The sequence below is a fragment of the Suncus etruscus genome, chromosome 15, assembly GCF_024139225.1.
Source record: "Suncus etruscus isolate mSunEtr1 chromosome 15, mSunEtr1.pri.cur, whole genome shotgun sequence".
Classification (NCBI taxonomy): Eukaryota; Metazoa; Chordata; class Mammalia; order Eulipotyphla; family Soricidae; genus Suncus; species Suncus etruscus.
The window spans coordinates 79,477,693-79,503,767 of NC_064862.1; the positions used below are offsets into that span (position 1 = coordinate 79,477,693).

At 54.8% G+C, this 26,075-nt stretch overlaps 1 protein-coding gene across 1 annotated transcript; it reads right to left on the bottom strand.

Annotated features, from left to right (window-relative positions):
* Nucleotide 1: 1 nt before the first annotated feature.
* On the bottom strand, nt 2-23,592 carry FAM20C (FAM20C golgi associated secretory pathway kinase). Its single transcript, XM_049788617.1, has 10 exons — nt 22,875-23,592; nt 21,370-21,548; nt 14,170-14,248; nt 5,876-5,968; nt 5,088-5,203; nt 2,379-2,559; nt 1,853-1,962; nt 1,610-1,691; nt 948-1,007; nt 2-611 (listed from the first exon to the last, which is right to left on the bottom strand). Exons 1-10 carry the CDS (start codon nt 23,468-23,470, stop codon nt 362-364), a joined length of 1,746 nt encoding a protein of 581 aa, XP_049644574.1. The 5' UTR covers nt 23,471-23,592; the 3' UTR covers nt 2-361.
* Between the last annotated feature and the right edge of the window lie 2,483 nt (nt 23,593-26,075).

Sequence of the window (26,075 nt, forward strand, 5' to 3'; positions counted from 1 at the left end):
ACACTTGCAGAATCTTTATTGCACTTTTACCACATTGCAGCCACTGCCCCAGCACTGCAGAGGTTTTTGCTGTCCAGTGGGGGCAGGACAGTCCCAGGCCCACGGGGTCCAAGCTACTCAAGCCGCCCCAACTGACAGGACAGTCTGTGTGTGGTCAGGGGAAAGGGGGCCTGACGGAGCCCTGAAGCACAGACATGCCCCATAGATGTGTCTGCAGCATATAAATGCAGAGAGCGAGGTGGCTGCTCTTCAGCAGGGCGCTCACCACACCAGCGTCCCAGCTTTTCTGGCCTGAAGACCACCAGCCTGTCCCCAGCCTCCGGCACGGGCCCCGCACGAGGACAAGCCGGCAAGGCGGTCACTACCTCTGGGCAGGAGCACTGTGCTGTGGGTTCAGGTCATCCTGGACCACACTGACCAGCCCGTTTTTCTCCACACAGTCCCGGACAACCCGCAGCACAATACGGAGCCGGCGGTCCAGGGCCTCGAGGTGCGGCCGGTAGAGGACAGGGGCCACACGGTCTTCCCGCAGCGACTCGGCCATCAGCAAGCTCAGCTTGTATTCTTCCTTGGCCAGCAGCTGTAGTCGCAGGTGGGTGGATCTCCGGATCCTATGGGCAGAACTGTCAGTGCCTGGAGGGGGGCAACGTGGGCCTCCCATCCCTTCATGGCTTCCTAGGGGGTTCTGGAAGGCTCAGAGTCCTGCTATTTCTCCTAGACCATCCCTAGCCAAGTTGGGTGCTAGGACATCACAGTGGCTGCCTCCAGCCCACTGGTCTGTGGTGAGGAGGGCCCAGGTAAGCACCCGCTGGCCCCCGCGTGACTCCAGATGGGCAGGACATCAGGGATGCAGCCTGGGATCCCTGGGTGGACACCCCGGTTTGGTGGTGTTAGCTCTGTTGGTCAGGGACCCCAGACATGGTGGCTGTGGGAGGTAGGGGACATACCTGCAGCACTGCTGTAGGGGGGCCAGGATGGAGAGTTCGTCGTGGGCATGTTTCCCAAACCTGTGCCACATGGAAGGTCAGTATGTCAGGATCATGGCAAGAGGGACTGGGTGGGCTACACCACGGTGCCTCAGGGATGAGGGTAAGAATGGGACAGGGACAGACCAAGACAGGGAGGGGACAGGGACAGGAGATGGGGAAAGGGTACAGGAGTGGGGACAGGGGCCATGGGATAGGGCAGCCCAGATACAGGATGCAGGATCCTTGCTGACATACTAGGACCCTGTGTCTTTCCACAGGGGTCCCCAAGGGAGGACAGGCCAGGCCATTGTCCAGGCATTGATGGGTTCACACATGTGGAGGGTCTTTATTCTGTTGGGCTTGAGCCCCTTGTCCCCCAATTATTCTCAGTCCCCTCAGGACCCCTCAGTCCCGCAGTCTTCTCAGCCCTTTAGTCCCACAATGCCTCAGTCCTCTCAGCCTCCCAAACCCTCTCTATGCACAGACCGTGATGGAATAGTTCTTGGTTTCTGGATGAACAGGGTGGCAGAACCATGACCTTTCACCCTGGTATCACTGTCACTCACACCGGGATCCTGGCCCAGGCCCCAACACACCCCTGCCCTGAGTGGGGCCTGTGGGCATTGCAAGGTGGGACTCACCCTCTGCCGTTGTCCAAATGGATGATGAATGTGTCATTCCCAAACTTCTCAAAGGTCTCATAGTGGTGCCGGTCCATGTTACCTGTGGGGCCGCCACAGCAACCAGCAGCGACTGAGTGTCTATACACTCCGGTGCCTTCCTAACAGGGCCCCTCCACACAGCGCAGGCCACAGCATGGGGTGGTCCTTCAGCATCGCCCCAGCAACAGACCACCCCCCACACTGCCACCGACCTGGACTTACCCATGAGGAAGTCAAAGATGGTCATGTCCATGATGTCCAGGACACGGTTGGTGCTGTCGTAGGGGGGTGTCTGCTTCACTTCCTGACAGTAGTCGGGGTCTACTTCCCATCTAGGGGTAGGGGGAGGTACCTGCTCTGTGAGAACAGGCCTGTCCGGTGCCAGAGGAACAGTATGGGGCAGAGGGACAGGCCTGTCCAGAGCTAGGGGGCAGGAGGCCACCCTATGTGGCAGTGAGGGACTAAAAGTACCTGCAGGGGGTACTGGGGGCTGCATGGGGGGGGCTTAGCGGGCTCTGGGGCTGGGAGAAGGGGGGGGCTTGTCTGTGGAAGAGTTGAGGCCATGGAGCTGAACTGCCCAACATGGAAGCCTAGGCCTGATCACAGCTCCACTCTGAGGCCCCAAAGTGGGGGTGGGGATTGTGACAATCAGGAGCCCAATTTCTGGACCCTTCAGAAGCCCCCACCCCTGAGGACCCAGCTGCCTTCTGGTCTATGTGTGGGGCCCTGGAGAGACTCAACCACTCACTCTGCCTTCTTGCGCTTGTGGTAGGAGCGACGCCAGGGGTTGCGCCAGGTCTTCCTCTTGGCTAGTGACAGGTCAGGCAGGAAGGCGGCCAGCGAGCCCTCAATCTGGTCAGGTTTCCCGCACAGGGCGTGCTCCGTGGAGCAGTAGTAGGAGCACTCTCCGTAGAAGCAGATGTTGTTGGCTGCAGACAGAGAGCGTGCAGCTCAGGGCAGAATCGTAGTCCATCATACCCGGGCCCCCCTTTCTTCCTGCTCCCCAATTTCAGTGCCAGTTTAGTGCTGAGGCTGCACCTGTGTCCAGGCATCCTACTTGACTGTGGAACTAGCATGTCCCGGCAACCGCTGTGATAGGCTTAACAGGAGGGCAGAGGGGTTTGGTTCTGGGGGACCCCCGAAAGCCAGCCCCAGGGCTCTGCTCAGCCACTGACAAATAAAGATCCACATTCATCAACCAACCAAGTGGCTGATTAAGGCCTGATGTAGACCTGACATAGCCTCTGAGGCAACATGGCAAGATGTTCAAGGTCATTAGAGAGCACGGAAACAGATCAGACCCACCTAATGCCACCTAATGCCACCAGCCAAGACAGGGGTGGGAACAAGGCTGGCAGCCCCTCAATGCCCTGTGGGGGACCAGACAGAGGATCAGTCATGGGATCACCTCTCCAAGAACACAAGTGGAGCCAGCACATGATCCACCCAGAGATCTGGAAACACATGTACAAACGACAACACACAGGAGAATTCTCAGGAGCACATAACACAGTAAATTCAATACAGAGGTGCCTCATAGGAAGACCGGGTGGACAGAGCATACAGGCTGAATCTGGGTCAGGTTTGGGGGAAGTAGCCCAGAGTACCCCAGAAGGGACAATATCTGAGTAAGCAGCTATGTGGCTGTGAGAGGTAAGGGGTGCTCAGCACAGTGACTTGAGGACCAGGAGCACAGCACCAGTTTGGGCAGGGTGGAGCTCAGATATCAGAGAAGTGGGAAGAGTGACACTGCTTTGGGGGACCCACAGGCTGGGCTCTAGAGTGGCTCATTTGGACAGAGACCCCAACTCCCCTCTGCAGGATATGACTCCCTCATTTCATTTTGGGGGGGGTTTGGGTCATACCCGGCTCAGGGGTACTCCTGGCTCTGGGCTCAGAAATTGCTCCTGGCAGACATGGGAGACCATATGGGATGCCGGAATTCAAATTACTGTCCTTCCTGGCTCAACTGTGTGCAAGACAAACGCCCTACCACTGTGCTGTGTTTCGGTCCCAAGACTCGCACACTTCTGTACATCTCCCTTTCAGAGCACAGAGACAACTCAGGTACTTAGGGGTTTCAGATGTGCCTTAGGTAGTTCCACTTGGGGTGGGTGTCTCTGACAACGCATGAGATGTGGGCCATGCCCCAGACAATGTGCAAAGCTTTGCAGGTCCAGAAAGGGAGCAGACTTGAAATAGACATTTGCTTCATCACTGTCATCATTCTAAACATATGTGTGTCATGTCAGGCCTGTTGCTCGCATGGCCAGCAGGCAGTATCATCCACCTACGTCAACTGCACCTGAGGTGGATGCAAACCCACCTGTGCCAGCTGCTCCCCCGGGTAAAACCATGGGAAGGAAGTGACCAGCAAGATGCCAACATCAGGCTGGGGCAGCCATTGTCACGGGCCCGGGGCTGTATAATAGGATGGACCAAATACTTCCTTGTACTGTCAGGAAAGATGAGGAGTATGCTGAAGTTTGAGAACAAACCTACTCCACCTGCCCTAAATGATAGGCATTTTCTTTTCTTTCTTTTTTTTTTTTTTTTTTTTTTTTTGGTTTTTGGGCCACACCCGGCGTTGCTCAGGGGTTACTCATGGCTGTCTGCTCAGAAATAGCTCTTGGCAGGCACGGGGGACCATATGGGACACTGGGATTCGAACCAACCACCTTTGGTCCTGGATCGGCTGCTTGCAAGGCAAACGCCGCTGTGCTATCTCTCTGGGCCCAATGATAGGCATTGAAGTTGGCGGTGAGTCCCTGCTGAGGGGAAACTTTGAGGGTCTGTGGGCATGAGGTACAGACTCTTCCAGACTCATCTGCCATAGGGACCCACCAGGTACATGTCCTGACTCCATCCCAGTTGAGTGTCCTGAGCTTGTGCCCAACTGAGTCACATGCTACTGTGCTGTGAACCACTCTGAGCATCACAGACCATCACAATCCCCACGTGATGACACTCTAGTGCTGAGTTCTGTATTGGTAGTGGCAACCAGCTGCACCCATGTTTCTGTGCACTCTGGCCTCTTTGTTGCCTCTGCTGGGTGGCAGCATCTCAGGAAGCTTGGCCAGCCCTTGTGGCTAAGAAGTTAGAAGTGGGGCCGCAGAGATAGCATGGAGGTAAGGCGTTTGACTTTCATGCAGAAGGTCGGTGGTTCGAATCCCGACATCCCATATGGTCCCCTGAATCTGCCAGGAGCAGATTTCTGAGCATAGAGCCAGGAGTAGCCCTTGAACGCTGCTGGGTGTGACCCAAAAATCAAAAAAAGAAAAAAAAAAAGAACTTAGAAGTGCTGGAAGCTGTCTGGGGACCGAGAGGCTATTGGTGCATGGTCATCCCAGAGAGTGGCCTGTTCATGAGGGACAGTTCAGGCCATGGCTTCGTTTCTCAGAAGATGTCCAAACTCTCATGGGTGTATGCAGGGGTCCTCAAAGGCAGAGGCTCCTACCTGGAGAGATAAAGAAGGTTCTCCATAACTTCTTATCCCTTGTGACATCGCGGATCTCCTTAGTCATGTTGATCATCCTGCCAGCCACAGGAGGGACCCGGCGGAAATCCAGGATCCTGGAAGGAGGGAGAGAGAGAGAGTGGCCTTGCAAGACTGTCTACTCTGGTTAGGGAAGGAGACATCCCAGCCACAACTGCCATCATCAGCTAACCAGCTAGCTCTGCAGAAGGTATTAGGAGTGGCATGAGGGGTCCAGAGCTCCCAGTCCTCAGTGAAGTAACTGTGAGTGGGTCTGTAGTGACCCTCTCTCTTAGACTCTCCTGAAGCCCCTGGGAACCTAAATGGGGGCTTTTAAGCCCCCAAACCAGAAAAGGCCTCTAACCACAATGTGTCCATGAGGTCCCCACAATTTTGGGGACACAGATCAGCATCTGGACGGGTCTGAGGTGCAGAGTAGAGGCTCCCAGGACTGAGGGCTTCTTACGCACTGACCCCCACGTTCACCCCAGACCCATGCCTAGGTGCTGTTCTGAGTGCCAGAAGCCCCCATCAGCATTATTCTAACCTGCTACAAGGCACCAGGGACTTGAGAGCTCAGCTGCTCCAGACCTGGGCTACTGCGTCCACCACGGCTGCCCAAGTCTGAGTGGCAATTCTCCACACAAATGTCTGGAACCTCCATTCACCAGGACACATCAGGGGGACAGCTGTCAGACAGCCACTTGCTGGGGACCCTGTCTTCGGCAGCGGGTAGAGGGCGGGCCTGGAGACCAGGCCGGGCAGCTCACCTGTCCAGGTGGAAGGCAGCAATCTCAGCATTGTGCCTCTCATAGTCAGAGAAGTAGAAGAAGTCTGGGGGCGTCTCCTGTTCCCGTGTCTGCCTAGGAGAGAGGACATGCTTGTGGATTTCTAAGCTCTCTGGATGGTCCTCTCTCTTCCACAGGCAGCCAAGTTCGTGAGAAAGAAGGTTCTGCGAACCGTGTGTATAGACACAGACCAGCAGACTCCCTGGGGGCCACTGACCACCACCCTCTCCTACCCTTTCCCAGCCCCAGAAGAGGGCTTTGAGGATACCTGTGGCCCTTTCTTGGGTCTCCCAGAGGGTCACCTGAGTACCACCAAGAAAGATCCCTGAGGTCAGTGTGAGGGTTTGGCCCTAAGCACCACTGAGTGTGTGGCCCCCAAACAAACAAACAAACAAACAAACAAACAAAGGTGTTCCGTGAACCTGGCTGGGTCACACTATGTGAGTGACTGAGCCACCTGAAGCTAAGGGAGGTCCCTGACTCAGCTCTTAGCACAGACTGCTTTTTAAAAAAATTATATTTTTAATTTTAATTATTTAAACACATGGATACAAAATCGTTCATGATTGAGTTTCGGTTACAGAATGTTTTCACCAGTGCGCGATTCCTACGGCCAATGTGCCCAGTCTTTCCTCCCACCCTGCTGTCTGCCTCTGGGGCAGGCATTTTACTTCTCTCTCTCTCTCTCTCTCTCTCTCTCTCTCTCTCTCTCTCTCTCTCTCTCTCTCTCTCTCTCTCTCTCTCTGTGGTTTTGGTACTATTGCTAATGAAGGGGCCTCATGCATATCATTTATTCCCTTGCATGGACAGCTTTGAGCAAAGCTCCTTGGCCAGCAGAAGCAATTTTACTTCTCTCTCTCTCTCTCTCTCTCTCTCTCTCTCTCTCTCTCTCTCTCTCTCTCTCTCTCTCTCTCTCTCTCTGTGGTTTTGGTACTATTGCTAATGAAGGGGCCTCATGCATATCATTTATTCCCTTGCATGGACAGCTTTGAGCAAAGCTCCTTGGCCAGCAGAAGCAAGGTTTCTTTTCCTACAGAATTACAGCCGCCTCCCTCCCCCTCTGCCCTCTGCCCAGAATTTCATAACATCCCACCGGTCCTTTTCAGATGATGGAATTAAGCCCTGAGTCCCATTGGAACCTAGCTGTGCCTCTGCTCACGGATCCTTCAGCGGAGCCAGCTTCCTACCCGCTCCCCTCCTAACAGCTCACTTTACTTCCTCCTCCCGCCTCCAGTAATCTGGCTGGGTCCTTGGCTCCGTCCGAGGTGATGTCAGCTCACTGCCAAGTGCCCTCCTTCCAGCCTTCCGCAAACAAACACGTGGGTGTCAAAGTGATGAACTAAGCAAAGAGCAGCAGCTTCAATCCATCAAGCCTGAGGTTTGCTCCACCCATCTGTCCAATTGCTACCATCATCACATTATCACCTCCAGGACGCTGGTCCCCCACAAACACTGGTCTCATTGCCTGGTGCGCATCAGGGAGGTCTGAGTCTTGCCTCTGTTCCTCACTTCTTTGTCCAGCGTCACCCTGACCCACTTTGGGGTGTCCTAGACATTCCTTCTGAATTTGTCCCCCAGGCTGCTGCTTCCTCTGGCAGCCTCAGCAGCTCCCCCTGGTGGCCCTGAGAGACAGGACAGTCATGAAGCACTGGCTGGCTCTAGGGCAGAAAGTTGATTTTTTTTTCTTTTCTCCCAGGCTGTGAATCCCCAGGGTCACTGAGTTTCTGGGCCCCTCTACTTTCCCACAGAATGAGGGTCCTGCTGGCTAGATGGTGGAAGGCTGGTTCTTTAGGGCCAGAGTATGGGGACAGACAGGACACGTTGGATGACCAGCCATGCAGGAGACTATTGGCCTCTCCTGAGGATGGGCCTAACTCTTGCAGAAAAGTGGAACCTCTTCCTGCATCACAGACCATGATAATACTGGGGAAGTTCCGGGACTGGCACCTCTGTGGCAGGAAGGTGGGCCCAGCTGGGCAGCAGGAAAGGGGACCCCCTTCCCCCACTCAGCAGGCACTGAACAGAGCAGAGAGAACAAAGCTGCTCATCCTGAGAGAAGCTTGCCACCATGCACTCAGCAGAAAACACCCACTTTCTCACAAAAGAGATATATTAAGCCTCTTCATGGAGGGTTTTAGACTGGAGGATATTCAGGAGGGGAGAGGGCAGGGGAGCTATGCTGACTGCAGCCCCACCTTCCTCTCTGGGGAGCACCCCTGAGACATCCTGGGGATGCTGCTATCATGCCAGAACCACTTACTCGCCTGGTCTGACCAGCAGGTGAGCTCGGGGACAGCCTTCTGGTGCCACATCTGGGAGTCCTCTGTACCCAGTTGTCTCAGGAGTCAGGGATAGTGCCAAGAGGAATGGGTGAGGCACAGAACTCACCCCTGACACATGTAATGTCTTTGCTCAGGACCCTGTGCTATCGGTGATGGCAGCCATCTCCCTGCTAGTAACCATGCCTGATGGCTGAACAGCCGGGCCTGAGTCATAGTTCTCATCCATGTAGCTACCCCTGCCTCCCTGTGGGGCATAGATTGACTATACACACATGTCTCACAAAACACGGCTGGGCCTCTGGGAAGCTTGGGCCAAGCCTCTCTCCTCTTGCACCCACTGAAATGATGCTGGACAATGCTTGGATGCTGCTCCCTGCAGGTCAGGGTGGGGCCCAGCCTTATTTAGCTACAGTCTTTTCTCACTGCCTTTATGAGTCTTGCCTCGAACTCGGCTTCAGAGCCACTGTTCACAGATGGTTTCTCAGGGACTCGACAGGCTAACACTTGTTTCCGTTCCTGCATGGTGAGTGGTGATGCCTGGTGGTACACAGGACAGACTCAGGCCAATGGATGGACAGGCAGGGAGGGCCCAACCCGGGCACCACACTCCTGAGGACACAGACACGAAAGGGGGAGGGAGCGGCATCAGGAGCTCTGTGAGGAGAACGCCGCCTGTATTGAGGCCACCTCACGCCTGACAGTGAGGCTCACTGAGTCTGGCTGCCAGCCTTGGCCTGCAGCCCAGCCCCTGTTTACGAGGGAACTTCTTAGGCTCAAGTTCCTACTCCCCAGAGAAAAGTGATAATAAAAATAAAACTATATCCGGGGCTGGACGTTGTCACAACTTCATGCTCAAAGCCTAGTCCGGAGCATGGAAAGGAGGACAGAGGATTTTGGGTGAGGGACAATGGTGTGCGAGGCTGGTAAAAGCTCTTCAAGAGAGTGGAGACAGCAGGGCAGATTTGGAGGTCAATACAGCCTCCCCTGTCAGAACAGGCTTCACCCAGCTCCTCAGTACCAGAGTACAAGGACATGGTCCATCAGCAAACACCTGCTCCATCAGTAATACAGCTGCTCCATCAGTACATACAATATTCCTACAGCACACCCCCCCCACATCTGGTGGGGTGTCCCAGCATGTGTCCCAGATGCATTCTCCTCCCCCACATCATCTCCCACTGCTGCCTTATTCTCTTCTTGCAGCCCCAGCTCCTGAGAACCACCTTCCTGCCTAGAGGAAATCCCCTTTCTAGTCCCTGATGCCTTCTGGTGCCCTACGCATGCTCCTCCCACTGTCCTGCTAAGAGCAGGACCAACCACAACACTGTATGTATCTGTGCTGGGACCTGGACTAGATCTTTGTCCCCAAGGCACTGGCCAGAGACCCACTGCTCTGGAGACAGGGTGTGAGATGCAGCCCTTGCTCCCCCTGTCACTGTGCCGCTTCTTTGGCTCCCAGACCTTTCTTTCTCCTAGTGATTCCTTGCTATGAGCCATCTTGAGGGCCTGCACCTGTGGACTCCAGCAAGCCTACGTCTCTGAATGGCATGGCCAGGACTGGGTGGTGCTGCTGAGGGTGTGTGTGTGGGTCTCCGAGGAAGAGTGGGGGCCCTTCTAGGAAGGACAGTTTTCAGAGACATAGGTTTTTTTGTTTTGTTTTGTTTTTTGGCCACACCTGGTGGTGCTCAGGGGTTACTCCTGGCTCTGCATTCAGAAATTGCTCCCGGCAGGCTCGGGGAACCACGTGGGATGCTGGAGATCAAACCCGGGTCCCTCCCACGTGGGCAACGTGCAAGGTAAATGCCCTACTGCTTGCTGTGCTATTGCTCCAGCCCCTCCATTTATTTTAAAAGAAAGTTTTGGAGTGCTAGAAACTGAACAAGTTCTCGAGACTAGATGAATTGGAGGGGGTCCCAGTTGGCGTCCAGGAAAGACTCCTCCCTATTGTGGGCACGTCTCTGCTGAATTCCACAGGGTCATAGCTGGGAGGGCTTCAGCACTCTCCCTAGGGCATGGGAGCCCTAAACAACACAGAGGACGCCACATAGGCAGCAGTGTGATGCCCTACCACAGCCTTACCTGGCACTCACACTGGCTCAAAAGGACACAATAATAAGAGAGTCGATCATGCAGAACCCATCAAGGGCTCAGGAGAATGCACATGACTGGGTCTGGATGCAAAGGCATAAAAAGCTCTTAGAACTCACAAGCAGGGTGACAAGTAGCCCAACAGGATCAGGCAGTGATCCGACAAGTGTGTCCTCAGAGAGGAAGGGCAGGAGGCCTTCAACAGCACATGCCCCAGCTCTGAGGTCAGTAAAGGGGGCAGTATGGGTGTGTGGTAGAGACGTGGCTGCCTGTACAGAGGACCCCAGGATGCCACAGCTGTTGTGGATACAGCTTGCACTCAGCTCTTCAACTTTCCCCTTGACCATCACAAGAACATTCCAGAACCCCATCCCCAGGAGTGTGCCTAAGAGAAAGAAAATGGAACCTCAGACCCTTAGATAAAGGGCTCCTGATCCCAGTGTCCTGGCCCTGTACAGTGGCTACAGAGAAGAAAAAACCCTGCCACAGGATGGAGCAAAAGCCCCTGGACACAGGTGGGCTGTCAACTCTCCAGGATGATGACTCGGGCAGAGGTAAAGTTCACTGTGGTGACAATGTTGGCTTCAAAGCCCAGTTCAGGCTAAGAGCCCATGAGTGCAACCCCTGGCCTCTTCTGCTGCAATGGGGACATCCAAAAAATCCTGTGAGCTGCAGACCTCAGAAGCGACTGGGGAGAAGGACCTCTGGGTGACAGATAGGATGATAGACAGGTGATAGAAGGACCACTATATGGTGACAGTTTTGTTTTGTTTTGTTTTGTTTTGGTCACACCTGGTGGTGCTCAGGGGTTACTCCTAGCTCTGCACTCAGAAATCGCTCCTGGCAGGCATGGGAGACTACATAGGAGGCCGGGATCTGAACCATGGTCCGTTCTGGATCAGCTGCATGCAAGGCAGACGCCCTACCACTAGGCTCTCCAGCCCCATGTGGTGACACTCTGTATTTGTTTCTTTTGGGGGAAATTTTAGGCCACACCTGGGAACACTCAGGTGTTACTCTTGGCTTTGTGCTCAGAAATCACTCCTGGCAGGCTCGGGGGACCATATGGGATACCGGGGATTGAACTCAGGTATCCGTCCCGGGTCGGCCACGTGCAATGCAAATGCTTTATCACTGTGCTATCTCTCTGGCCATGTGGTGACACTTTGATCAGCACACTGACCTTCATCTGACCCTGGAGCAAGGACACTCAGGAGTTTAGACTCCCCATATCTACAACAGTAGAGGTCACCTGTCACCCACCTCCCACAAAACATCACTGGCAGGAGTAATTTCTCATTTGCCCACCCACCTGCATCTCAGCCAGACCCTCCAAGATCACAAAATGACTGTGAGCCCAGATGAGCCAAATTTAATGATCACCAGTCATCTGGGTCCTGACGTTTATCATGTAATAAAAAGCCATAATCACAGATGAGGCTACTGTGGAACAGAATGTTCCATGAGGAGCCACCCCCAGACTCCACACCCTTAGAATGTTCTATGAGGACTCATGCTCACAGACCCCACATTCTCCAGAACATTCCATGAGAAGCACACCCACAGACCTATGTCTTCCAGAATGTTCCATGAGAAGCCATCTGCCCACAGGCCCCACACAATCCAGAATATTCCATGAAGAGTCACTCCTCTCCCCAGACCCCACAGACCCCATACCCTCCAGAATGTTCCATGAGGAGTAACCTCTACAGACCCCACACACTTAGAACATTCCATGAAGAATCACCCCCACAGACTCCACACCCTCAGAATGTTCTATAAGGAGTCAGGCTCACAGACCTCATCTTCTCCAGAACATTCCATAAGAAGCCACTCACAGACCTTCCAGAATGGTCCATGAGGAGTCACCTCCACAGATCCCACACCTTCCAGAATGTTCCATGAGGAGTGACAGACCCACAGACCCCATATCACACACACACACACACACACACACACACACACACACACACACACACACACACACACACACACACACACACACAAGCTTCCCTGGGCATCCTTTTTCTGTCCTCCTGACTCTGCAGCTTTGACCAGACTGGCACCAGGGCTGATGCAAATAGTCAGCAGGTAAGACACTGGCCTTGAGAAAAGCAAACCTGGTCTTGATTCTCGGTATCTCCTATGGTCCTGAAACCTACCAGGAGTAACCCCTGAGCATCTCCAGGTGTGGTCCCAAAACAGAGATTAAACCAATTCAGAATTAATTACTATTGCTTCTTTTTGTTTGATTTTATGTTCTTTTTTTTTGGGGGGGGGACTACACCTGGAGGTGCTTAGGGGCTACTCCTGACTCTGTGCTTAGAAATCACTCCTCGCAGGCTTAGGGGGCCATATGGGATGCCGGGAATTGAACTGGGGTCTGTCCGGGATTGGTCACGTGCAAGGCAAATGCCCTATCACTGTGATATTGCTCTGGCCTCCAAAATCCCCATTTTTAGCTTAGTTGAAAAAGAGAAATGATATCAGATGGACAGCTAAGAAGGTTGAAACCAGATACCAGGTTGATACCATAGCAGACAGATTCATAGAAGGCTGATGTATTGGGTGGAGGGTTGATGGTTTCAGCACAGCCCCTCAGGACCCTGAGGGTGCTTAGACCAGACCCCAGAACAGACCAGAAATGCTCAGAATGAATCTCCCAGGTACTTCAGGCCTTTAGATGGTTTTCCCCACTGGTCTCACCATTTCTCCTAAGGGATTACATATGTGTATATATGTATATATACATATATTTATGTATATGTATATAGGGGGAGACACATCTGGCTCTGAGCACAGGGCTCACTCCTTGCAGGGCTCAGAGGACTGGATGTGAGTGCTGGACCAACCCTGGACTGGAAGGTGCATCCCAAGTGTTGGTGTACTTAAGGAAATTAATTAGTAAATGTACCTTTAAGGGGTGATAACAGCCCTCTGTAATGATGGTAGTACTTGGACACTTCCCCTGAATGTACCCCCTGGACACATACCCCTACAATAGACATTTGCCTCCAAGTATAAAAAAAAGTCTGGCAGTTTTTTGGGGGCCCAGGGTAGAGAGCAGAGCAGCACCTGCTGGTCCACAGGGGAGCCAGAGATAAAAAATTGGTGAGATGCTGCCTGCCCGCCAACCCCCATATCACAGGCCTCCCCCAAAACCCTTCTGGCCAGTAAATTTCTATTTGTTTCAGGAAATACCAGGGGAATGGCAGGCTTCAGACTTCAGACAGAATAAAGATACTTCGTTTCTACTCTCTCATCTCTCCTGGGCTGCTAGGGCAGGCGGCTTCAAAATTGGTGTCCCTGGGTGGGCATCTCGCTTCACCTGGCAGCAGGACCACTGCAAGCCTTGCAACTAATTGCAGCCTGGCAGATTTGCAGTTTACTTCAGTAACTTGCAGCTTACTACAATATTCCACACCAAGCATCTCAACTTTTGCCATCTCTCCAGCCTCCATATTCATTAGACCTCAGAGCAGCTTCTCTGAGCTGCATTTACTCAGAGAACACTCCATCTGGGATCCCAACTGGGGTCTCCTTGGAACACTTCAATTGGGGTTCAAAGGAACCTAGTACTGTAGTTCTAGAATCAGGCCTTGGTACAGAGAGAGGGTTCTCAGGCTTCAGAGCTGCTGTCTGGCATTGACAGAAAGAAGCCAAATGCCTGGTCTGAGGGGCCAGATAGATAACCCAGTGGGTAGGGTGACTGCCTTGCACATTGCCAACTTAATATGGAACCTTGCCAGGAGTGATTCCTAAGCACTTCCGGGTAGGATATTCAAAACAAAAACCATTAGAAAGTATATCTTGAGTTCACCCCACACACATTTGATAAAGCGCCTCATTTTCCCCTTGCCCATCTTTGGTGGCCCTGCTCAATGCCACCTGCCAGCACTTACTTACTTCATGGGTTTGAACAGTGCTTGCCCGTAGTTCTGGAATGTCATGATGAGCTTGAGCTGTGTGCCCCCCGACTTCATGGCTGCAGGGAGAGGACTGGGTTAGTGCATCCTGACTTTATGGCTGCAGGGAGAGGCTGGGTTAGTGCCCACCAGCCCCAGTCAGCCCCAACATCCTTCCCTGTCCCTGACCCTCCCTTGTGCACCCCCTTTGTCAGTCCAGCACTCTCACTTCTCTTCACCTGCGCCCCGAGGTCTGGCCCATCTTAGAGTCTGGGGTCCGCTGTCTACCCACGGGGGTAGCTCTCAACTTCTCCATCACTACTCAGTGTCTGGACCTTGGCTCGGCATGTGCCCAGACCCACACACAACCACAGGGGAGCAATGGCTTAGGAGGAAACGGGGCATCTCTCAGGAATACTCAGGTTAGGCTGAGGCAGAGCTGAGAGCCCACATGTCCCAGTGAACCTGCCCTGAGAGGACAGCCTCAGTCACCCACACAGCATACAACTGGCTCTGGGCAGTCTGATTTTAGCCGCGCTTGCCCAGCATCTCTGGATGTCAGGACCCAAACTTTCCGGTACTTTCCAGCACATTCACAGTGTGGACATGACACATAAGCAATGAACCAGGTTATGAAATGTACTGTCTTCACAGGCACTGCATGGGCCTGCCTTCATCTCTCCCCTCATTGCCCAGCCAGATCCCATTCCTGTCTGCAGGCACCAGTGTGCCAGAAAGTGGTGTTGCTGACGGGCTCCCTTGGGTGGCCCCATGAATCCCAGAAGCTCAATACCTGTTCCAATATTGGGCTGGAGGTGACTGAACACAACAGGCCCCAACACTCGGGCCTGGGTCTCCCCAACCAACCCACTAAGGGTCTCAGGGCCTGGGTTGAGCTGTGCCTTCTATTCATGACACAGTTCCCCGAACAGCCTGAGGCAGCTTCACTGCTACATTGTTGGCTGGTTCTGGTCCTATGTAGGCTGAGTTTGCTGGACCACACAGCCAGTGAATACTGAGTGAAGTATGTGGGTACAGGAAGCTTCTGAGGGGGGGCCCCCTTCAGGAATCAGAAAGTATGTGATGGGCCCAGCCAGAAGGCAGAATTTCCACATGTGCTGGTTCTCCCCAGGGGTTCTTTTTTCGCCTTAGCACTGGGCCTTGTGTCTCGATTGTTCTCTGTAGGGCAGCAGATCCAGGTCTGAAGGCAGCATGAACTCTGGTGCTTTCCCATGGGGCTGCCCTAGCTGTGGGCCCTTTACCCCTGGAAGCCACCAGGATCTCTGTGTGGAGAGTCACTTCGAGCACTGTGGGACAAAGGCTGTGCCCTATGGTTTGAGGCCCATGGCACCTTCCTTCAGCACCTTTCAGCACTGCTCTAGTTTCTGCTGCATCTGTGGCTGTGTGTACGGAGATTTAAGGACCCACTGACTGTGGGCACAGTCCTTGATGTGAGCTGAGCAGAGCAGAGAAGACACAGCCTCGGTAGAGAAGCTGTCAGCAAGAGTCAGATCAGAATAGCTGGCACAGGCCACAGGCTTCTCCTGATCTGAACCAAGGCTGGGGACCCTGGGCCGTGACAGAAGTGCTCTCGGTCACAGCATCCTGGGGAGCCCAAAGTTGCCAGACAGGAGCCCACAAGGCCAAGAGAGCAGCCTGAACAAGGACAGGGCAGTGGTGCCATGGGTCCCATAGGTTGTCCGTGATGGCGCTGAGGTGAAGACTTGTTGTAACCCCACACTGTTGCCTTGGTGACTGAGGGTAGCATCTGGATACCACGCAGAGCTCTGGAGACTGCTGGGGTCACAGCTACACCATGATCAGGGCACCAGGCCAGCAATCACGCAGGGACCCACATTTATACCTGCTCAGAGTAGTGGGATTTCCAACCCAATGTCCACTGGGTAGGGGACACACATGTCCTGGGAAACATGTGTCCTTCTGGGGATGCCTGTAGCCTCCCGTAGGGCCAGTCCTCTGTTTGCTGCACACCTGGAACTGATTATACACCTGGAGTCAGGACTGAACCCTGTGCATCTAGGCCCTATACATCTGGATTTGGACTGCACACCTGAGTACTGCACATCTGGGATCTGCACACCAGGGTTCTGCATACTTGGGCTCTGCATACCAGGGGTTGGACTGCACACCTGGGCCCTACACATACTGGGCCCTGCACAGCTGGACCCTGCATACCATGGTCCTGCATACCATGACCCTGTATACCTTAGGACTGCGCAACGAGGCCCTGCAAACCTGGGCCCTGCACACCTAGGCCCTGCACACCTGGGCCCTGTACACCTGGCCTCTGGGGTTGGACTGCACACCAGGGCTCCAGACATTGGGACCCTACACATCTGAGCTCTGTACAACTGGGCCCTGTATACCATGACCCTGTATACCTGGGCTCTGATACCTGGAGTTGGAATGCACACCTGGGCCCTGCACATCTGGAGCTGGATTTCACACCTGGGCCCTGAATACCAGGTGGGATAGCTTGGCACCTCAGAAGAGGGGACATTTCATCCCATGGACTCAGAGCTGGTAGGCATAGTCAGGCCAACATAGTCAGGGAGAGGTGCCCTGACCTCAGACATCCTTATTGACTTTGTGTCCAGCCCTGCCCAGCAAGGAAACTCTGGACACCCTCAGCTGAGACACTTCTGCCTCCATGCTCAGAGAAGCCATGGACAGGGCCACATTCTTCAGAGTCCCTGGGGGCACATTATGGGGTGTCTGTACCCTGTTATGGAATGCCCTGCATGGGCCAAGGTGGACCCCACCATGACACACTGATCCATTTCCTCAGAGGAAATAAGGGCAAAACTTTTTTCTAATTATGGGGCCAGAGAGATAGCATGGAGGTAAGGCATTTGCCTTGCATGCAGAAATCTGTGGTTTGAATCCTGGCATCCCATATGGTCCCCTGAGCCTGCCAGGAGCTATTTCTGAGCATAGAGCCAGGAGTAACTCCTGAGCGCTGCTGAGTGTGACCCAAAAACCAAAAAAAAAAATTTTTTTTTTCTAATTAGCTGAGCTGGAGAGATAGTATAGCAGGGAGGGTACATGCCTTGCACACAGCCAACCCTGTTTCTATCTCTGGCATCCCATATATGGTCCCTCAAGCCTACCAGTAGTGATTCCTGAGTGCAGAGCCAGAAATGACACCGGATCACTGCCTGGTGTGGCCTCCAAAATAAAACAAACAAACCCCCCCCCCCCCCAAGTTTCAAAACAGCCTCATCACTGGAGTTGGAGGTGTGGCCGGGGTAAGTTCACTTACATAGAATCAGTTCTGACTGCAGAATGAGAACGATCTAAGTTTGTATTTCATACTTGGGAGATGTTAGGGTCTGGACAGGAACCATCTCCACATTCCTTAAGTAAGGACCCTCTAATGTTGGATCACACTCTGCTTTACCCAAAACAAAGGCTCTCACCAGCTTCCTCTTTCCTTTTACCTATCCCCTTTGACACGTAAAAGACCCACCTAAACTTGATTATCTTGAAATAGGTACTGTTGTCTGCCACTCAACCCTGTCCCTTCCAGTTGTGGACTGAGCTGGTCAATAAAGAGATCAGTTTGGGGGGGCTCTTAGACCACAAGGCTGAAAGAACTCCTCCATTCTTTTCTCCCTTATGTCTGTTTTGGTTTATTAATTCTCGCAATGATCCATTCTTCTGGGGTTGATTATGGTGAACGAGCTCTTATACCACTCAAGTCTGACCCTGGCTCCAGGCACACAGGGCTGTGGCCTGTTCTGTCCTCTGAGACAGGCCAGAATCGAGGGTGTGTTGGGGTTGCCCCTGGCCTCTGGGATTCCCTAGGCCTCCCCAGTGAAACTAAGTTCTGGTTACACAGTAGTATTGGGGGCAGAGTTGGGCATCAGTGCCAGGGACTGTGCATACGGGACTTGCTCCAGCCCTTGGCCTCATCCCCTATCTTAGTCAAAGACTCAGAGGAAGGGGTTGGGTTGCCCATGGGTGGGCTTTGGGGGATGGAAGGCAGGAACACAGGGCTGCCTGGAGGTCAGAACCCACCCCAGTATTTACCTCTCACCTGCAGAGGCCAGACTGCTTATCCCTGAGGGCAGGCAAACTGAGGGTACCCCAAACTCCTCCCCACACCCCAAATCACGAGTCCTCAGAAGAGAGCAGTGAGTGGCTGTGAAATCCATGCCATAGGCACTGTGAACAGGTTAACAGGTTTGCACATGCCCTTTTCAAAGGGAGAAACTGAGGCAGGCATGCATGTGTGCTCGTGTGCAGACACGGCAGAGCAAGTCTGCATGTGACACGTACCCCACATGTCATACAGTCCTGTGTTCCCAGGTGATCCCCCCCATCCCCTGGACCCATCTACATTTGTTTCTTACCCCAGCCAGACCCTCCCTAAGTGTCCAGATAGAAGCATTTATTTCTCTTTGAGTGCTCAGCACTGCAAGTGTTTAGGCCTGACTCCAGAACTCAGGCCGCCAGGAGCAGAAAGTCCTGAGGCATAGCCACCCAGGATCTATTCCTGCCCAGGAAGGGCCTAAGTGCAGCAAGGACTGAGAAACTGCAGAGGTGGGACCTCGAGGACTTTGACACTCTCTGCCTTTCAGTTACAGGGGTACACCCAGCCTGCCCTGAGGGGTCACTGTCAGTGTGTGCACAGTGACATCCCAAGATCTCTTTTCCACTCCTGTGGGTGCCTGGCAAGCAGCTCTATCCCGGCAGAGGGCCTAAAACTCGTGGCCTGCAGGCCGTTGTACAACAATTTGTGGCCCGAGGCCGGCCTTCAAATATCGCAGTATTTGCGATTATTTGCTTACCAAATAATCGCAATAAAAATCGCATTAGTAAGAAAAAAATCGTGGGCCCGGAGAAATAGCACTGTGGCGTTTGCCTTGCAAGCAGCCCAATCCAGGACCAAAGGTGGTTGGTTCAAATCCCGGTGTCCCATATGGTCCCCCGTGCCTGCCAGTAGCTATTTCTGAGCAGACAGCCAGGAGTAACCCCTGAGCACTGCTGGGTGTGGCCCAAAAACCAACCCCCCCAAAAAAATCGCATTAAACATTCGCATACCCTGAGCAGTTCCGTTCGGAATATGCAAATGTTTAATGCGATTTTTTTGCGATTTTTTTCTTACTAATTTATTGCGAATATTCGGTAAGCGAAATCCCTTATTCGGCCCTGCCTCACCTTGACTTTGCCTCCTGTGGCCCCCAGGTAAATTGAGTTTGAGACCCCTGGCCTAAAAGAAGCCTCTTTAGGATGGGGGGAGAACAAGAGGGGTCTCCTGGGGGAGACCAGAGGGATAGCACAGTGGGGATAGCACAGTATGTGTGCCTTGCACACAGCCAACCCGGGTTCAATCTCCAGCATTCCATTAGGGTCACCCAAGCCTGCCAGGAGTGATTTCTGAGCACAGAGCCAGGAGTAACCCCTGAGCACAGCTGGGGATAAACCAATCAACTAAAAACCCAGAACTGGGGAAAAGCCACACACTGGGTCAGGGGAGTCCTGTGTCAGGGACCAAGAGTCTCAGGGCTGGGCTTGCAATGCAATCAGTGGCTTGGGAGACACTCAAGTAGGTCACTGTTCTGACCTCCCATACTCGCTGTATGCATCCCACCTGCTCCCTGCAAAGCCTATGACCTCTGAAGCCATCTGTGCCTGAGGGACTGTGCAGGATTCTGCAAGAATGAAGGTATATCACAGAATCCAGAGTCTTTAAATATAAGAATCTGATACCAACAATAGCTAAAGTGTGAAAAAGTTTCACCGGGACCACAGACAATGACTCGGGTTTGATGGACTGGTATGCCTGGAACCCATAGTCGGTCTTATGCCAATAAACTTCTGGGATGAGGTCTTTTTGTAATCAAGCCAAGGATTTTTTTTCCATTTTCTCCATTTTTCTGGACCTATGCAAACGGCGATTGCCACTATCACACCTTTACTATATTTTTTTTTACTCTTATCCTTTAAGGAAAAAAAAATACAACTTACTGAACTTAAAAACAAATAACTGTAGTAGAATGCCTGTCTCGAATACAGGCAGGGGATGGGAAGGAGGGAGGGGGTAATGTTACACTGGTGAAGGGGGTTGTTCTGGTTATGACTGTAACCCAACTATGATCATGTTACTTAAATAAAAAATATATTTAAAAAAAAAAGAATGAAGGCATATGGGGCCTGAGCAATAGCACAGCAGGGAGGGTGTTTGTCTTGCACACACCTACCTGGGTTCGATCCTCGCAATTCTATATGGTTTCCCGAGCCTGCCAGAAATAATTTCTTTTTTTGGGGGGCACACCTGGTGACTCTCAGAGGTTACTTTTGGTTATGCACTCAGAAATCGCTCCTGCTTGGAGGACCATATGGGACACTGGGGGATCGAACTGCAAGTCCGCCCTAGGCTAGCGTGGGCAAGGCAGATACCTTACCACTTGCGCCACTGCTCCGGCCCCTCTGCCAGGAATAATTTCTGCGCCTAGAGTCAGAAGTAACCCCTAAGTATGGCTGGGTGTGGCAAAAGAATAAAAAAAGGGGGGGAAGAAGGAAAATCCCTGAGTTAGTCACCCAGGATATGGCCCAGTGGTAACACACAAGCACTGTTGAAACACGCACTTGGCCAGTGCCCTCCTCAATTTCCCCAGCTTGGAGCCACACAGCAGTGACCAGCAGACCCCAGAGTGACCAGAAGGTTTCCAAGACCCCCACCAAGATGCATCCAGAAAGCTGGAAGGCCTGTGGGTCAGGATGACAGAACCTTCCAGACTAGAGGCTGGAGCAATAACTCAGCAGGGAAGGTATTTGTTTTGCATGCATCTGACCTGGGTTCGATCCCTGGCATCTCATAAAGTCCCCTGAACCCACCAGGAGTGATTTCTGAGCACAAAGCCAGGAGTGACCCCTGAGCACTGCCGAGTGGATTTCCAAAACAACACAAAACAAAACAAAGGAACATCAAGGTCTGCCCAGAAATCACCCAGCATGTTTTCCTGACCTCAGAGCACTGGAAAGTTGCCTTGCAGGAACAGGAAGAATATGGGACACAACAGGGCAGGAGCCCCCCAAGGGCTAATCCGAGCCCCACCCAGCTTCCAAACTGTCCCTCTGCCTGCCTTGCTCTGCCCTGCCTGTGCCAGGGCTCTGGGATTGCAGGCAGGAGGTAGCTCCAAGATGCCAGAGGCCGGATTTGGCGGGCACCTACCCACGCTGGTGATCTTCTGGCCACCCAGGTCCCGCACCAGCGCCCCAATGGCTGGGTTATGCCGTGAGTATAGCTCGTAGCGGTTGATGCCAACGTGGAACTTGAGCCAGTTGGGGTAGGTGTCCTCGGCCACCCCACCAGTGGGCAGGACCCCTTCATCTTCTGTCCCGTCGTGAGGCCTACAGAGACAGAGGTGACCCAGTCTTAACGGACACAGTCCAGACTGCCCAGCCCGACCCAAACAGCGCAGGGTCCCCGTAGGATGCTGGCTCTGCAGTTCCTGGGGCAGTCGTGGGCCTAATGACACCCCTTCAGCCCCGTAATTCCCACTCAGCACAGGCGCCCCGCAGAGCACTATAACTAAGGCAAGACCAGACGGGCGGGTGCTCAGCAGGGCCGCCGTCTGCCTGGCCACCCAGACAGCCGCATGGTGATGTCAGCGGGGGTCCACAGGGCCACCAGCTCCTCCCAGAACAGAGCAGTAAGCCAGTAAACCCACCTTTCTACCGATCCCGACACACCCTGTCTGCCAGCTTCTCTCCTGAACTCAGTCTTGGGTCCAACACCCAGGGGCAGGGATGATGCAAGAAGCTAAATTTGATTTTAATGAGGGCAGTCTTGGGTGGGGAGAGAGGAGCGAGGAGAGAGGCGGGCACTCTCCAGTCCAGACCCAGATGGAGGCCAGAGGCCCCCGCCCACGCTGCCTGGACTCCCTCTCCGGGAAAGAGCACAGGGGGTGTGTGTGTGAGTATCTGTGCAGGGGGCCTGCAGCTGCTGGAGTCTCCCCACAGACCCCAGATCCTGGCTCTAGGTTAGGAACCCAGGGAAACCCACCATCCTCTATTCTCATATTCCTATGTTTCCTCGACCTGGCTGGCAGACAAGGCCGAGACCATGCAACACCTCACTGTGTTTGGAGAGGAAACATGGCCTGGTCAAGTTTCAGGAGAGGAAAGAAGGGATTTTTCCACGTGTTTTGGACACCTGCCCCTCGGAGTTGCCTGGGCAACCTTGCGCAGGTAGCAATCGACTCTGGCCGGGCTGGTTAATCAGTCACCCGGCTGGGTTGCCTGTCCACAGTAGATGTGGGTGAGGGCCAGCCCAGGAAGAGATGTCCCAGGGGACACTGCTTGCCCGTCCCAGCTACGAGGACCCCAGAGCATTGCCCCCTGCCCTCTGTCTAGCAGAGTCTGCTCCAGACCCTCTCTCTAAGCCCAGCACACCCAGCTGCCAGCCTTGCTCCCATCCCACTGGCTCATTTGAACTTGCAAGCTCACCTAGTCTCCTGCCACCCTCTAGGCCTCGGTCAGCAGGTGTCAAGGAGGACTGGTGGCTTGTTAACCTCCCTCCAGCCCATGCTTTTGTCACCATCTGACTCAGTTTCCCAAGCCAGATATCAGGGCCTCCTAGCCAGATACCTGTGTTCAGGTGGCCACAGGGAGACAAAGACAGTGCAGGGAGGGCCCTGCCTGCCTCTCCCACACAAAACTGCCCACCCCACTCACCAGTCTGGGCTGTCATCTACTGCCTTGGGGAGGAGTCTGAGGTTGCTGTTGAGGTCGAACAGGAGGTCATCCTCCGTGATGGGGGGCACTGCCACCTGGTACAGCGGGTGTTCAAACAGCCGGGCCAGGAGGGAGCCACCGCCGCTGGGCGCGGGGGGCTGCAAGAAGGGGCCGGTCTCTCTCAGCAGAGGCCTGTGCACGGGGTTGCGGGGTCTGGGTGGGCCGGGCCCCTCGGCTGCTTCAGCCCCCGGGGGAAGCTTCTCCAGAGAGTGGGACGTGAGGTTGGAGGAAGGGTCGGAGCTGAAGTCTTGTAAGATGCGCAGCGTGTGCTTCTTGGGCCAGCCCGAGTCGCCCGGAGCAGATGCTGCTGCTGCGTTGGGGGGTTCCTCGGGGTGGCCCCTCGCAGGGGCCCAGCCTGCATCGGCTGCAAGCTGCTGCTGCTGCTGCTGCATGCACGAGCATCCCGGGTCCCCGGAGGGCCGCGCAGCGCGCCGCTCCAGCGTGGGCAGTAGGTCCAGGGCGATGTGCAACGCGCAGGCCACGAGGAACACCACGAGGATGAACACGCGGAACCGCCGCACCAGGACCATCTTCATGGCCAGGCGCCCGGAGCGCGTCCCTGCCCGTCGGATGGCTCAGGGTCCGTGGGGCGCGGGGCTGGCCCCGGACCCCGGGAATGTTCCGGGTCTTGGAGCCATACCCGGGCGGGATGTCCCCGGAGCGGCCGCGCGCGCACAGGCCCCACTCGGCGGCGCTGGAGATGGCCCGGGAGCGCACGGAGCAGGGCGCACGGCCAGGGGCGCACGGCTTCGGGCCTCGGCCCGGCTCAGGAGACGCGGAGCGGCCCGAGACTGCGGCCCATTCCGGCCGCCCCGGGGCGTTGGCAGCTCCGAGGGCCGCGCTCCGGCAGGCCCGGGCCGGGGCCTGGCGTTGCCAACAGCCGGAGCGGGCACCGACCGAGGCGGGAGCGGGCACTGCGGGGTCCGGGCAGGTGCAGCGCCCGCGCCCCGCGCCCCGCGCCCGGCCGGCAGATAAGCCAGCGCCGCGGAGCCGCCCCCCGCGTCAGCGCGCGTGGATTGGCCGAGCCCGCCGCCCCGCGCGGCCCGGAGCCCGCGCGCTTCTCTCCGCCCCTTGGCCGCGCCCGGCTGGGCTGGCCGTGGGGAGCGAGGGGCCGCGAGGGCTCCGTCCGAGCTGGGCCTCCGCTGCTCTCGCCCACCCGCTGCAACGTGGGGAGCCGGATCCGAGCCCAGGCCGAGGCCCGCGCAGAGATGAGCCTCCACCACCCCACTCCACCCAGACCTGGGATCCAGCTCCCCGCACCCCAGGTGTCTGGAGGGGGTGGTGGAGGAGACCCGGAGCATGGCTTGGGCTACTCCCAGTGGGGATGCTCGCTCTCTGGCAGCCGCAGCTCCATCTGGGCAGAGCCTGACCTGTTCCCAGTCCTCAGCCTGCCAAGGGCACACAGCACGACCCCCACTAGGGGCGTGGGGATTCAGGGTCAATGTGTTCAAGGGGGGAAAGCGAGAAGATGCTGACCACCCCCCCCACCTCCAGCGCATAGGCTGGCCCCTGTCCATCCCCCTAGATAGGGACGGGGAGGGGGTCCCCTTCTTCACCCCTTCCTTGCCACTCCTGCCTATGCAGGGGCAGGGGCGGCCCTCCCCACTCATTGTGCCCCTGGGCCTGTTTTCTTTCTCGGCCAACTCTGTGCTGTGCTGGACCCTCAGGGACCCTGGCAGGGATTAGGTGTTTGAGCAGCGAAGGAGAGCCCAGTTTCTGCTCAGGGGCCCCAGGGAGAGACATAACTACCCCTGGGGCACCAATCATCACAAGGGACTCTCCTCCCTGTTGGGGTGGTAGCCCCAGCCCTTCCGTGGACTCTCAAAGTAGATGTGGCTGTGCTGACCTCTGAGCACTTGGCCTTAGTATGGGGTCCTGTAGACACACAAACATTCAGACACAGACTCAGAGCAAGTACCTATACATCATGATGACAGTGCTGATACCGTACATCTAGACCCAATCCAGACCTGACGGCACTGTATGCACACACACACACACACACACACACACACACACACACACACACACACACACACACACACGATCTGGACTTGCATCCCGGGGAGCCCTTGGAGGGGGCCTTTGGCCCTCTGGAAACCTGGGCTGGCCAGGACCATCAGGTGTGACATCTGTGCAGTGGGGACAGAAGCGGGTGTGTCAGGGCTTGCGGCGAGTGGACCAGAGGATGGCGTTCCCCTCTCTTTCTGCTTGTCTACTGCTGCTCCTGCCGGGCTATTCCTCAGGTGAGCACACTCTGGGGTGATGAGAGGTAGGAGTAGGACCCATCTCTCATTTTCAGGTGTTGGGGACAGGTCAGAGTTGGCGGATCTCTTGGGGTTGGAGCAAGAACATAGCGGTAGGGAGTTTGCCTTGCATGTGGCCGACCCAGGTTCGATCCCCAACATCCCGTAGGGGTTCCCGAGTCTGCCAGGAATAATTTCTGAGCAAAGTCAGGAGTCATCCTGAGTACTGCTGGGTGTGACCCAAAAGCAAAAAAAAAAAAAAAAAAAGAGGAAGAGACAGAGAGAAAGAAATGGCGGATCTCTGGGGCCAGCGAGGTGGCACTAGAGGTAAGGTGTCTGCCTTGCAAGCGCTAGCCAAGGAAGGACCGTGGTTCGATCCCCCAGCGTCCCACATGGTCTCCCCAAGCCAGGGGCAATTTCTGAGTGCTTAGCCAGGAGTAACCCCTGAGCATCAAATGGATGTGGCCGAAAACAAACAAATAAAAAACAAACAAACAAAAGAAATGGCGGATCTCTGAGGAACCCCTGGGGCTCATATCAGCTGTCACAGGGCATACCCAGCAGGCCCCTGCCCCAAGGACACATGGGGGCAGTACTGAGGTGGGTGCTGGGACCAGGGATTCTGCACAGCTCAGGGTCTATCCCCATTTAGACATCTCCAGAGGTCCCTGCCTAAGGGAGTGCATATGGGTGCTCATCAGATATCCAGAAATTCCCAGTTAATCTGGGGGCCTGCAGTGTGGGCAGCAGGGAGAGGTGGGTGAGAGTGATACCTGGTGTCTTTCACTGTGCAGCCTTCACCTTTGGGACCAAGAAAGCTTGGGCCAGGGCTGGAGTAGTGGCGCAAACCGTAAAGCGTGCGTTAGCCTAGGATGGACCCATATGGTCCCCCAAG